This window comes from Buteo buteo, chromosome 6 (assembly GCF_964188355.1).
Source record: "Buteo buteo chromosome 6, bButBut1.hap1.1, whole genome shotgun sequence".
NCBI classification, from domain to species: Eukaryota; Metazoa; Chordata; class Aves; order Accipitriformes; family Accipitridae; genus Buteo; species Buteo buteo.
Window position 1 is genome coordinate 10,309,883 of NC_134176.1, and position 14,794 is coordinate 10,324,676.

The following is a 14,794-nucleotide window of genomic DNA, read 5'->3' on the forward strand; positions in this document are numbered from 1 at the left end:
CTGTCATTTGGGATCTTACCTCTTCTCTCGCTGATATGGTGGAAGCAGGAGTGTTGGGCACAGAGCTGAGGGAGGTGCTTGGTCCTGTCCCCGATGAACTCTGTGAGTCCCCATCCCCAGCAACATCGTGAATCTCTCGAGCAAGGATGGCCACATCCTTCACCAAGGTCTGGCTGAGTCTGAAGCACAGGGCATGCAGCAGAGCCATTAGGACACATGATACAACAAGCCTCATACTCATAAAATCTAAAAGGAGCAGCCACCAAAAGTTTGTATGAATTATAACCTCTGCAGAGGCTAGGGAAAGCAGGTTTTTTTGGGGGGTGCCTTGACAGGATGCTGAGGAATACTCTGGCTGCGTACAAGAGGAACAAAATAAACCCACTCCCCTTCTGAACCCAGCTTCGAAGAAGAGATTTGATAAAAAGCAAATTCTAGTGACTACACACTACCAGAAAGTATTGGAGACAATCCATAAAGAAGCATTATGTTATTGCTCCCCCATCCATCCACTCTACTTCCCTTTTTTTTTTTAATTTCACAGAACATGGCCACTTTTTTTTCTTGACACTTCTTTCTTTTGCCTTAAAAAACCCATACAAGGAAAAGTTTTTTTCTTTATTACTTAAGTAATAAAATTTCAAACTCTCTTTCCTTCTCCTTTGTGGTTTATAGACTGTAAATCAAAGTACGCCTCCACATTCTCCAGAAGGGCTGAGGGATTACCAGGGTAAGCATGGCATACCTTAGAGGGATCTGGTTTTCAGAAACCAAATTTTGAAACTTCAAGCCCCTTGACAGGTATCCAGTTAACACTCAGCGATTGCTGCACTCTGCTCTACTTGCTCTAGATCTCAAAAACAGTTTCTAACTCTCTGGATTGTTGCTAGCAGAGCTTAAAAAAACCCCCTTCAGTCCAAAAGTAGCTGTTGTGGTAATTTTAAAGAAAAGCTTCCGAGAGAAAAGAATAATCTTCCAGCTAGCTACCTTCACCTGAAAGATACTTTCTTCTTTAATTTGAAAAATGAAGCAATGTAATAAAACTGTCAGCTCATCAAAACATTTCCTTGGAAAGAAAATGCATAATGGAACTAATAAAAAGCAGTTTGATCTGCCTGCCTAAGGTGCCCCCTATCCCTGCTGGTTTGGACGCACCCATTATGTGATTCACTTATTGTAAACAAGTAGCATTCTCCCTTTTAACTCTCTCTGGCTCCTCTAAGCCCTTCCCAGTTAATTTGGGAGCAGCAACGGAAATCAGAACTGCAATTACATTACGAAGCAGACTCTGTGACCGAGCCCTGCAACGTGCAGCGCCAGACAAGTCTGACGCAACCATTTATTTATAGCTGCTGCAACCCGAAGCGCTCTCCTGCGCTAGGAATGCTGCTAGGAGGGAAGACAGCATCTCCCACACGCACACTTTGTGCCGCACAGGTAATGCAGGCTGGTTTGAAGGCTGACACACTTTCTAGCAGCCTGACAGCAATGTTCACACAAGAAAAGCCCTTTCAAGATCAGTGCAGCAAGTGATACGGGTGACATGGAAACGCTGACCAAAAGCAGACAGAAGACTGCTTCCTCAGTCGAAAGTATTTCAAGTATGGCCAGTACAAAGGAAGACCAGTATTTCTGGAAAGTTGGCATAACACAGCTGCATATTAGAGATGTCAAACCTCAAATGTTGTTTGTCAAACTGTTTAAAAAAAGAAATCTATTTGCTTTACTGATGAGGTCCTCCAGGCAACCATCAGACCACCAGTATACAATAGCTCCCGTATCCAGGGACACCAAGCTAAGCAACAACTCACTTATACACAGGGCCTAGACAGATTTGGATTCAATTGTGCCAAGGAAAGAAGTTTCTGCCCCGCAGAGACTGCTTACTGCTCCCTCACGGGCTTCAGGCAAAGCAGCTTCGACAGTTTACATATTCAGACTTTGCTAATCCATTTGACTTCCTCTGCAGAGAATTAGGACAGTTCACACCAACCACTCCATGCACACACAGTGACCTCCAGCGAAAGCAGAGATAAGCAGGTATAGACAGTTTAATCTTTTGACAGATTTCAAGCTACAAGAGAAGACACATCCACAGCTTGAACAAGAAACAAGCCAAGATACAATGCCCTGCACCATGGCATTTTCTAGAGAGAAGGTACAACCAGCAGATCCTAGCACAGGCTGTAAAGCTTCATGAAAGCCTTCCAAGTCTGAACAAATTGATGTTCAGATAGCAAGGAGGTGGGGGCCACACAAACAACAGGAGAGAGTGCCTCTCCTTCTACCTCCACACACGGGTTTGATTTGAACACCAAGGAAAACTCAACCCATTTTCAACATGTGGGTCAACATATACAGCCCCACCTCACCTGGCTATTTCTGCTATCTCTGCTGTTTGCGCCATGAAGTTGTAGGGGTCAGGGTGGTCATCAAAATCTTCATCATCATCCGTTTCTCTGCCGTTGTGCTTCTGCTTGCTCAGCCCAGAGCCACGTACTCTCGGTGTTTGTGTGGCTGTTGAAGTATGGGAGCGTTTGTGTTTAGGGGAGCTGTGATTTGAGCCATATTCCTCCTCCGAAGTAGAAGTGTAATCTGAACCCTGTGGTCTCCGCCTTGATGCTTATAAAAAATGAATTGGTTTCAGACCAAGGAAAGTAGTAAAGAGTAACTACAAAAGGGCAAAAAGGTAACACAAAACTAGCCCAAGAGCACAAGGAAAGGAGAGTTTCTGTGCAGATTTTAAGTCAAACAGCACATTCTCAGAGCTTATTTGAAAGTTGAGCACTTCTATGGCTCCCATTCACTATACAAATTTGGAGTGGGAAATTCCAATGGAAAAGAAAAATGACTGTGTTAACAACTCCAATGTAGTAAATTATTACCACAGACTTGGCTTTCCATGCACAGAAGCTCTGTGTATAAGTAGCACACGTTTCAAACTCCTCATAGTCCCACAGAAGTCCTTTTCTAAAAAGAGCCCAATTTTCAAGCCTGCAGACACCTTTCCAATCAGCTGCAAGTACAAGCAAAAGGAGGGGTTTTTGAGAGAAGAACAGACTGTGGTGCTTGGTGTTATTTACAAGAGTCCACACTCCCACATTCACATCCTGCCTCGCAATTCACCATTAATGACACTCTACAAGAAAGAGTGTTCACACAGTCAGGACTGGCTCCAACCCCTGGAGCCAAGTGGAAGCTGCCCACTTATCCCAACCGGTTCTGCAGATCTGTAGACACCCAGGTCCTCCTTGCATGGGAAGCATCAAGATGTCCTTATTTGAAAACTGGGCTCCTGGTGTTCGCTGCCTCACTACACTCTCTATGGACACCGCTTCATTCCCTTCCGTCCTTCCCTGGAGAATGAAGACCCACCAAACACAGAACCAGCCGAGTTATTTAAAATTACAACACCTAAAAGCTTCACTGTGTTACCAAGATTAGCATAACACTGAAACACTGCGAGCAAATTAAGCCAGCATCATAGAACATACAAACAAAAGTAACAAGTTTAGCATGTAAGATACAGGTAGAAACTATAGATAGCAATGTCTAGCAATACTTTTTTCACTAGACAGTAATTATCTCAGCTATAGCTACATAAATGCCTTGGCTTAGGATTTTTTTATATATATATATACACACACACATAGAGGAAAAAAATAAATTTGCTCATATTCCATCAGTAGAGATATCTTTTTTTTTTTAACACAGGTGTAGAATCAAGAGGTCACCCTGACATTGAACAGCAATTTTAAAATGAAGAGCCTGACTTTCCATCCCTGTATGCCAAGGGAAATCAGAATCAAATCCCTCAGTACCATTCAAATTACACTGAGTAAACAAATCATGTACACAGAGGAGCAGGGGAGACAGGCCCTTAGCTTTCAGAATTCGTAACTTGGATTATTCTGATGTTATCTGTGCATTTCACATGAAGTTACTTCAGATGGCCCAAAAATCTACTGGCATTTCTTGTCTCATGGCCAGATAGTTCATTTTGTTCCTCTGTTAGTGAGATTAACTTTCTCCCACTGGGAGAGTTGGAAACTATTGTGGTTAGCCGAATGCTTTAAGAAGTCCTTGAATAAATCAGCCACATCTGCCTCCTTACTCCCAAGGCTTTCAAGGGTTATTGTATCACGCTAAAAAATGTCTTGATGGCACAGTGCAATAGTTCAGTTTATCGATGTTTCACTTTTGTTTCAGGAACGGGGTGCTAGGTGTTGATTCACTCTACGTATAATAGCATTAGTATAGGAACACGCATCACACACTTGGTATAGCACGACAAAGCACAAAGTATACTAGTATGCTTAGAGCTTGTGCCAGGTCCACAATCCTATCAAGGAATTAGGAAGTTAGTATTTTAAGAGCAACTAATTCAGAGAAAGGATTAGCATCATCTGCTGCAACTATGCACAAGGAAAGGTGTTAGCATGCTGCTACAGAGCTCTGGAAATCAAAAACCAATTCATTTAAACCAAGAACTGGCAAACACTTATCATTTTTCTCCAAATGATTTGAAGTCTGTGGTCCAAAGGCAGAGGGAGTGCAAAGAGTGCCTCCTGTTCAGAAAACTCTGACCACATTATTTTGCTTTAAATTTGTTATTAACAAGAAGTCAGTAATAGCATCATCTCAAAAAAGGCAAGAGAAGAGACTGTACATACTCTTTTAGCTTATTCACATTTGATTTACATGCATATACATATGTGTAGGAAAAAAAATCATTAAAATAAAAGGGAAGCTGAATGCACTAAAACAATCCAAATCAAAACAAGCAGCAAATAACATTTTTAGCATGCAATAAAAATGAATACTGCAAGAAATATAATTATTTCAACTGTATGAAAATATACAAAAAGGACACATCCAGAACTCCAAGACCCCCTACAAGAAACACAGATTTGCTGAAAATAGCATCCCTCTCAACAGGCCTGAGAAACCCAGCCTAAGGGGTTCTTCCTGTCCCTTTGCCCCCCCCCCATCATTCCTAAAAACCTAAGCAAACAGATCTGCTTTACCACATCCATGGTAGGTCAAGGACTATGGGCATAGACCAGGACTTAGACCAAAGGTGTTGGGGACAACCTCTAGATTTCTGATTACCAATTACCATCTTAGTTATCATCTGCATTGTCTCCACCTCTTAATTAGAGGCTGATTTCAATATGACAAATGCTGATATTGCAAGGGTTTGTTGAGTGCACAGCTACAGGGCAAGACAGCCCCCAAATCTCCACCTTGTGGGAAACACAACTGGGCACCTGCCTCACCTATGGCAGAAGTGAATGAAAATACACATTAGTGGGAATCTCTTGGGGCAGTCAGTGTGTAGTGTCCAGCTCCACGTTTGCATTTACAGGAAGAACAAGGGAACAGCCTTCACAACTCAGGGACATTTATTTCTTGTTCTCCTGTTTCAGATGCCTTCAAACCTGCCACCTTGGACATCAGCGGTCATCAACACCATTATAAGCTCTCTGGGAGCAAACTTTGAATCTTAGAAGTCAAAGAAAAACAGAACAGAATTCCTTGTAGCACTGGAAAGGCATCAAATTCTACCTTTTTAACACAAAAATGGCTAACGTGTTCCTGTTCAAAAAACAAAGTCACAAAAAAAAAAAAAAAAAAAAGAAGAAGAAAACCAGCTATTTGCAATATCCTCACAGACAACACCACAGTAATATCTCACTGGGTATGAGAGATGCTCTGCTGTCTCCAAACCCACAGGAAATCTCAGCCTCCATACTGCTCGTTAATGCAGACTTTTGTACTCACCAATGCAGCCCTCGTATTACCGAGACACCAATCCTTGGCAACCATGTCAGCCTATAAATCAGAAAGAGGGGAATAGAGGAGAAACAAAGCACAACCACTTACTGGATGAGGAGGAATACTTGACACTGCTTGAACGGGTCCTGCTGAAAGGCTGCTTTGCGGAGGCAGCGGCTGCCGTTTTCCTCGCCGCGGCTCTAACGTCTGAAACACCCGTCTTCCGATAGGACTCGACACTCCGTCCCGAAAACCCTGTCCTCGACTGCGCCGTCTCGGAGTCACTGGGCACCGTAAACGAACCTGCCCGTTTCCTCGGCATGGCGAGGATGTCCAGCCGGGAAAGCTTCTTCGTCTCCGTGGACTGCTTGGGGCTTGGAGTGGTGGCTTCAGTGTTGGAGGCCGTTTTCTCAGTATCGACACATTCGTTGTCTGAAGCATCTCCCAGCCGGGCACGACGTAGCTTTGAGGCCCTTGTGGGCCGTGGGGTGGATAAACTGTTGGAGCGGGTGAGAACTTGCTGGATTTTCTGCACATTCGAGGTTGTTTTGCTGTGGTCCTCCTTGGTGGCCTGAGTAAAAGGTTTCCTTCTGGGAACTGGCCGGGTTACCGAGTGCTCGTGGTCAGACACAACTGCATCGGGGACGGGCAAGTAGGGCAAGCTTGAGCTTCTCTCGTCATCCGTGAAGTCAAGTGACCCTCGAGTCCCAGCGCTCCGCTTCATCTGGAAGCGTTTGGCGGCCTCCGTGCGGTTTGATGACTCTGGTGCTTGCGTTTTCCGCTTCTCTGTCAGCCTGTCCCGAGCGCTGGGCTGCCCACACTGGTCCTGGATGGATGGCGTGGAGGAAGATTTCTCTTTTTGCAAGCTCACGACCGCTTTGCGTTTCGGGGCACTCGTCGGGACATTTTTGCCGCTCACCAAGCTGACCGTGCTGGCAGTGTCCACGTCTGAGTCCCCTGACAAGGAGTCCTCCAGCTGACCAGCAGTTTCTGAGGGCTCCAGCTGTTGGCTTTGACCAAGTAATTTGGCTTCCAGTGCTGCCAAGGCAGTTTCAGTGTCCTTAAGGAGAAGATGAGTCTCCTGACCAAAGTCCATACGAGTTGACCGAACAGCCTCTAAATCTTTAAGCAGAGGGTGACTTGAAATATGTGGGAGTTTATTTTGAGGAACACCACTGCTTGATTTATCTTTGGTAAAACTTTCCTGTCTAACAAAAGATGATGTTTCCTTTCCTGCCATGTTTTCTTGATCTTGAGGAAGACTCTGATGAAGGGAAATAACCACTCTGCCAGCTGCATTTATGTAAGCACTAACATCTTTGACTGGTGGCTTTCCAGGAACTGGTGGGCCAACAGACTTGAAGGAAAACTCCTGATCCTTGCCATCTTTGTCTGCTCGAGCATGGGACACGCTTAAGGAGAGCTTGGAGGGAATCCCCACATCATTGCTGTCATCACCAATATAAAACGAAGTAGAAACTGGCTCACTTACAGCTCTCACGTTTGAGACCCGGGAGGCTCCTGGCTGTCGGCTTGTGTCTTCCCCCATCTGCTCTAGCATTTTATTGTTCTCTTTATATTTCTTGCCTTTTTCTGTGCTGAAGCCATCATCAGACCTACTGGCATCGCTGAGGCTATCTGGATCCAAGTCTTCTTGGATGAAGAGGCGGCTGCTGGGGTCACCATAGGCTTCCACACAGTGGTCCTTCACGATGGTTCTCTTGGTAACCTCAGAATAGGACTCCTGGCAAACCAGGACCGTGGGTGTAGGGCTGTCTGATTTATCACTTGGTGGGAGCTGGGGAAGAAGGCGCCTTGTTCTCAAGGGCACAGCATTTTCTGGTTCCCCAGGTTTTGGGACTACAGCACTTTCTGAAGAGAGTTAAGTGGACAAGAATCAACTGTTGTAGAACTGTACCACTTATTTATTAAGGAAGAGCTTCTTCCTGCAAAGTGTGAGTCCACAAAAGCACTCACAAGACATGTGCTTAGAACTAAGCTTTTATGTAGTATGAACATGAATAGGGCCTGGCTGGTGCTCGCTCCCTCAGGTTTAGCAGTACAGACACCACACTTAATTCCTTTGCTGGATCAGAGCACTCAACACCTTCCCTCTCTCAAGGCAGGGTTTCAGATTCATTCTCCCATAATATAACTCTCAGTACAAGCACGTACTTTAGAGGCTAACGGCATTGCTGGCATCTGTCTACCATAAATGAGGCCACAGGAATGAGATGAAAAGCCATCAGACAAACCACTGCAGTGATGCAGTGGTTTAAGTGCCATTCTACACAACATAGCCCATTTGACTAAATAGATGGTGTTTTTCACAGTACAAGTTCTCATACAATCCTATCCCACAGCAAAGTCTCAGGAGAAAGACCCTGTAACAGTTAAGAGGCTCTGAATTAGAGCTCACTGCCCCAGCGTGGGTGGGCTTATCAGTATGGACACACTTCATAGAAAGAGCACTCTTATTTCTCCCATGCCACTGGCCAGGACTTCATATCTGATACTGACTTTAAATACCAGGATAACTGGTTATTTGACTATTGTAATACTTCAAATGCTCCAGGAGTCAGGTTCTCACACAGTGTGAAAACAGTGGCAATGACCTGTGAAACAAAGGTTTCTTCTAATCTTTACTGAATCTATCTATAGCTGTTGATGTCAAGAAGGTAGTGACAAATATTTCCAACCAAAAAAATTGAAAAAGTTTACAAAAGCCAAAGCAGCACACTTCTCCATTTCTCACCCATTAACAGGACCACAGGGTCTGTAAGCTGTCTTCCCAGTTACAATGGGAGTCTGATCTTCACCCACTCCCCTCCATACCCAGTTTTCTACACTGATCTCCACGCTTCAAACCTGCCACCCAACAGCAAACTCTAGAACAGCCTAAAATGCTCAGCACAGCCAGACACAGGAGAAGCACACCAAAAAAAGCACAAGTCAGCAATTCGGTCCTAGGCAACTTGCAAAGGGCTTTCATCTGGCATCATAAGGCAGTCTAAAGAATCACTTCTCGGGGCTAGTTAACACCCAAGGCCCTTTCTTCTTCCTAGGTGTCCTTTAGTCATGTCAAATGTAACATTTAAGAATTTCTTGGATGACTCTGAAATGCAAACCAGAGGCTCTCTCCATCTTTAGTCCACTGGGAACAATTCACTCTGTCCTTCCCATCACCAAATACATTAGCTAAAAAAGAAAATAAGCCACAGCCAGATGGACAGAAGCCCTTAATTTCTACTTTTCATATCATTCTGGCTTAGATTCAGCCACCTTTAAACAGTAGTGTCAGGATGAGACTTACCTGTACCTCCATCACCCTGCCCAGAGACAGATGCAGAGTCAGAGTAACTGTCCGCAAGGCTCGCCCACCTAGACACCCACTTCTGATTCCCCTGAGATGCTGCAGACATCTACAAGGTGGGGAAGATGGTGTCAGAAAGATGGTTTGTATACCAAATCCTAGCCACAAAATCTCTCCTCTTATACACGCATCACTCAGTCTGCTCAAAATGGAAATCAATCTACGCATCACATTTCCATTCAGACAGAAAACCCATCTACACATCCACCATCCCAGCAAATCCACCTGGACTGCCCATACCTGTGCATCAGCCTGAGACCCACTCACAGCTTTTGAGGCAAATGCCTGGAGCAAGGGTGACTTCTGACTAGTGCCATTTTCACTGATTAGATGCTGATGAGAACCGGAGTCATCTTTTTCACCTTTAATTATTGGTCTAAAGGCTGAAGAGATTCTGGAAAATTCGGGCGACTCAAGAACACCAAAAACCTGAAAAGGCATTTGCATGGGAAAGATTAAAAACCCAGAAAATAGGAAAGTATTAGCCCAAAATCCAAATCCACAAAGTATTAGTCACACACAAACTATGATCCCAAAGGCCCAGAAACACTTGCCAACGCTTCCATACAAACTATGTAAATCATTTTCTTCTGTACTCCACAGTAGCAGCTTTAAATACACTTATTCATAGAATCCCACTCACACCCACCTTTCCTCTCTACCTCATTATTTCAGTGTGTTGCCTTTAACAGTAGTAACTTGCACTGAAAAGGAGTCCCTTTTCAGCCCTGAGAAATTTAGGATGAGTGTCAGGAAAGCTATTTACCAGCTCATTCGTGGAGAATTAGAAAAAAAAATGGGAAAGCTCCATCTCCAGGGTCTTTCATAGACTGTAGCAGAGAGTTGGCTGAGCAAAGCAGCCTTGCACTGGCATGCAAGGCCCTGGGAAAGGATGCACCTCTGAGATGGGTGAGTGTTTGAGCTAGTTGGCCAGATTCCCTCTGGAGATAAACAGGCCTTCCTCAGGAGGTGACCAAGTCCCATGCCTCGGAAGTGCTTGTTTCTCTTCCCTGACTACAAGTAGTTCAGAGGAAGATGCCACCATGGAGGTGCCTAGGCTAGGCAGAGATAGCCATAAAGTTCTCCACTCTCACTTCTATTAAAAAAAGTGTGTGTGCAATGGTGGGGGGAATAAAAAGCAGAGTCACTTCAAAGCCTCAGCAAGTCCAGAATTCATATAATCTTTCTTCCTGGACAGAAACACTGAGGTCCAGTTATTAGTTGTTTCCCAAGTGGCAGGTCTGCACTGCACCAAGTCCATGGCAGAGTCAGGAGCAGAACTTGGCCAGCTTGCCTGCCCGAGTCACATGGCTGCCAAGACTACTCCCCAGAAATAATTGTATCTTTATGGCATTTTTCCTCATATTTACCCACCAGAACAATTAACCATCTAATGTCAGGACAAGAGCCTTGCTGTGGCTTAAACACCCTGCCCTGAAAGCTTCCGATCACATTTCAAACAAGATGTAAGGAACAAATGTAATAAATAAACAGAAGAGGGAAGTTAGATCCAGGCTCATAGTACACTGTATACAAAGCTCTAAAGCCAGGTTCAATTAAGGCTTCCTTTAAACCTCACCATCCTCCTGCCTACACTTCACTAAATCTTCATAGCAACTTGTCGGTTTTGTTTTCATAACAGACCGCAGATGAAAGCTAAACCTGAAAACCAGCCAAACTTTGGTTTGCCCTGGGGTTGCTTAGTTGGGTGGGTTTTTTTTAAGCCTCTCCCTCATCTCTGAAGTTTTGTTTTTAGGCTATCATTCACTTTGCAAAATCCAAGCAAGTATAGATCCAGCTAGGATTGCCTCTGCTCTAGACCACACCCTTTGCTATCTCAACTAGCTGCCACTTGCCCTGCCAGCAAGCACTCCGTTTCTAACCAGGCAGAGTCAAATACAGAACCACCTACCACTAAGGCTTGTGAAGGATCAAGAGCACCAGCCCTTGGTCTGCATTTCCTTTAGCCTACCACAGGATGCTGCAACAGTGATGGACTGCGGCTCCCATCTTCGTAACAGCGGGCAAGAGGTGATGTAATGCCAAGGTAGAGGCTTGGGAGCAGTCCTAGAGAGCAGAGCTGCTCCCAGCCACAGCTCTTGTCAGGAGCAGCCTGATCTTTATTCTGTTGTTGCCTTTCCCCTAAACAGATGGCAAGCCCATTCTTGCACTTTTGCATCCAAATCCCATTTTGGAAGCAAGGCAGCTATTCCCTGTGGGCTTACCTTGCCCTTCTTGTACTCTGTGGCTTTTTTGTTTGTTTGTAAGTTTGGTTTTTGTTAGGGTTTTTTAAAGACCAGTCTCTCAGTTTATTGGGGCCTATCCTTAACACAGGTGACCCAGGATGACTTCCCACCCCTCACCATAAACCCCCGCTGCACCCAATTCAAAAGGGAGCAGTCCTTCATGGCGACAGCTAATGAAGTTAGGTCATCCAGCACATGGTGTAGAAGCCCAAGCCTTCAGCCCTTAGCTCACTGGCCAAGCACAGAAAAGCAGCATTTACCTGATCTATCATTTTTCGCGCTTCCTCCACCTCTTTATCCTGTGACTCTGTCTCGATGGTGTATGTGCCCGTCTCACTCACACTGTCTTCCTCATCATTCCTCCTGCCCTGGGCTGACTTTATCTCCGGAGGTGGAGCAGAGGCAGGCTCTGGTTCTGACGATATAACCACGCGTGGAGCTACCGGCACAGGCAGAGGTGCCGGTTTCTCAGCACTCGGCTTCCCAGACTGAGCAGTCTCCCGCAAGTACTCAGCCATAAAATCCTGCGCCATTTTAGACTTCCTTCCAACGCTCCCATAAGTTTTGGCTGACGCTCTGGAAGCGGAGGAGGACGAAGAGTTGATCCGATCCTCTGTCTTCTCCCTCTTGAAGGAGCTACTTCTTTGGGTCCCGGAGGAGCTGTTATTGGGTTTGCCTGCCTGGGCTCCAAGGTGGGACGGTGGAACTGCATTTCCCAGCTTCTCTGCCGGCAACGCACTCTTGCGCTTTTCAACCTTGGTCTTCAGCCCTGGATCGGTGTCACTCTGGGACGAGTGAGCGCTGTGTGTAAAAGACTGTGACCGCTTCTTCCGTGGTGTGTCCTCGAAGAACTCGATGACAAAGGCCTGCTTGTTGTGCAGCATCTCGTGGGGATCACGCCTCATCTGGCGCTGCAGCCTGGTTTGCTCCGTTGCACGTTCGCTGCCCGTTGTTGTCTCCTTCTCTGCCTTGGGCGCCACGGGGTCTTCGGAGTCACTCTGCGTCCCGTCCTCGTGCCTATTGCCTGGAAACAAGGTATGTAGATTTGACTTTCATATTCTCAGTTGCTGTGGCCCTGTCATTACCTCCCAGTTGAAATTTATGATTTCAGTTAAAAGAAAAAAATCCTATAGGATTAAACAACTCCAAAGACATCTCCTGTAGTACAGGGATTGCATGCCATCAGAGGAAATAAAAGAGAAGGCAGCTGTCTCCTGACCCCACTTTTTACAACTAGTTAGCTATCAAGTTATTAAAAAACAATTCAAGAAAACATTTCAACCCCAAGGGTCTCTGCTTTTGTAACACTGATTGTTTTAGATACCTAATGTTTTGTTTCTTTGTTTTTTTCCATTTAAATAAAAATGATGACATTATTTTGCTGTTCTGCCCAATTACTGTAGTCCAAGATCACTTCATTAGGTTCTCTCTGTTACAAAGCAGAAATCTCTCTGCAGGATCAGTAAATAAACTCCACACACTGTATCCCATGAAACCAAATCCTCACGATGAAAGAACGGATCAGTGTGTTATGAGCATATGCACCTCTGAGCACCCACATTACCCTGCTCTACAAGGGGGAAATAAACCAGAGGCTAACAGAAAAGTGAATTTGCAGGATTCTTTACTTTCCCTGAAGATGTAAGAATCACACCATGACACCCCCATGAGTTGCACCATCCTATCACCAGCCAAGCAAAGGTTAAATCATTACTTTGAGTTCACTAACCTTAAAAGTAAGTTTATAATTATTTTCACTTACATTGGCAACAACCATCTTTACGACCTTCTCTATGTATAAGTGATGTCTGCCCCTCAGCATCTCAATTCAGGACTCTCAGAAAGTAAGTTAGAAGTAAAACAAAAAACAAACCTTTTTTTGGAGAAGGAAACGGGTGTGAAGGCACACAACACGATTCAGTCAACGACCAGGAACCTGTCATCGGGAGAAGGGGGAAAGAGGTCTCTGCGCTCTAGACTGTAATATGCAGCAAGATATACTGGCTAAAATACCACGTGTTTGAAAGGAAAACTGCTCAAACCTACTTTGCAAGTTCTCCAGACACATGGGTGAAGACCATTTATTACCTCGAGTTAGCTGTGAAAGATTAGAATTTAATACAAGGTCCATTCAACCCAGGAGTCAGTCCTCTGAAGAATTTCCTAACACCCTCATGAAGGAAGCCGGCAAACTTTGCATTGTACCCTGAGGGCTGATAAGCTTCATCCTTGGTAGGGAAAGTTCTTAAATTAAAGGGTCTTGGCTAAGAACTCTGCTGAATGCAAAACAGTGAGGACACAAGGAAAAACACCCACCATGCCCATGGATGCCTCAGCAGAACACCATGCCATTCCCTCAAGCTTCTAAGACCTGAACTCTCTAGTCTTGATACCAGGCTTTACATTCACCACATTGTTCCTGAAAGTGAACAAATGTTACTAATGAACCCTGATGGTGGGCATCTCTGATCCTGAAGACCCAAACCTGATAGGCAGCCAGCAGTAGCCTCCCAGACATCTTCAAAATTAGCCCTGCCAGAAGAACACGTTACACAGCTATCGCAGATAAATGACACCCTGTCCTCTGCCAAAGCAGAGGTGGATAAACTCCTCAGGCCACCAACACTGTATGTTTTAATCAAACGTCCAAAGAGTTGATTTCTTGATATGCAAATTATGCATTAAATTACCTCAGCTTCTTTCCATGCCTTATGGACTGTAAAGAGGCAAGTGCAGTCAGTCTAGTATTCCTGTGCATCACTCAAGGAAAATCCTAGGATGAGCAGCAGCTGCCTAACTCTCCAGCAGCCTTCTCCAAGAGGAAAGAGCAAAACTACTGAAGCACATTTTTATCTCTGACAATGTTCTCCAGCAAGTCAACAAAATACAACAACAACAACAAAAAAACCCAACCCAAACCCTCTATCACACAGTCACAGTAGATTGAAAATAAGACCCTAAATAATCAGTCAAGGCACCTCAACACTGTCCCTTATTGGGAAGAACCAGAAACAAACAATGACCACAAACCGGTTCAATTTCCATGCCATGCCAAACCCCAGGGCTGGATATGTGAGACCTTTTTGGCCATAAGGGGTTCTCAAAAAACGGTACACAAAACAGCAAGTTGGAGATGTAATAGGTAAAACTTGTCATATTACAAGGAGGTTTTTTCCAACAAGGACCAAGCAAATACTTCTTTAAGGGAAAACAAGGTATTGCTCTCATTTAAGAAGGACCTCAAGCACTTTAGGTCTGGTAACCTTCAATATGACTTCATCAGTTAAAAGTTGCAGTTCAAAACAACAGCCTTTCCAGAGGCCTGCAAGTCAGTGAGAATGCAGGAATCAGTGGTCTCCTCCTAGCTGTTCAGCGCATGGCCCAAGAGAGACCTCCA

The 14,794-nt window shown here is 44.8% G+C and overlaps 1 protein-coding gene across 3 annotated transcripts in view; it reads right to left on the bottom strand.

Moving 5' to 3' along the window:
- Positions 1-14,794, bottom strand: part of CEP170B (centrosomal protein 170B) — a 59,805-nt gene that overhangs the window by 12,858 nt on the left and 32,153 nt on the right. For 2 of the 3 annotated variants that reach the window (XM_075029699.1, XM_075029698.1), the window contains exons 9-14: positions 11,658-12,421; positions 9,392-9,580; positions 9,092-9,200; positions 5,887-7,650; positions 2,373-2,622; positions 20-179 (exon numbers count right to left, since the gene is read on the bottom strand). In XM_075029699.1, coding sequence (XP_074885800.1) covers positions 20-179; positions 2,373-2,622; positions 5,887-7,650; positions 9,092-9,200; positions 9,392-9,580; positions 11,658-12,421 — 3,236 coding nt within the window. Of the gene's footprint in view, positions 1-19; positions 180-2,372; positions 2,623-5,886; positions 7,651-9,091; positions 9,201-9,391; positions 9,581-11,657; positions 12,422-13,270; positions 13,334-14,794 lie in introns of all 3 variants that reach the window. The other variant, XM_075029697.1, reaches the window with a different exon arrangement.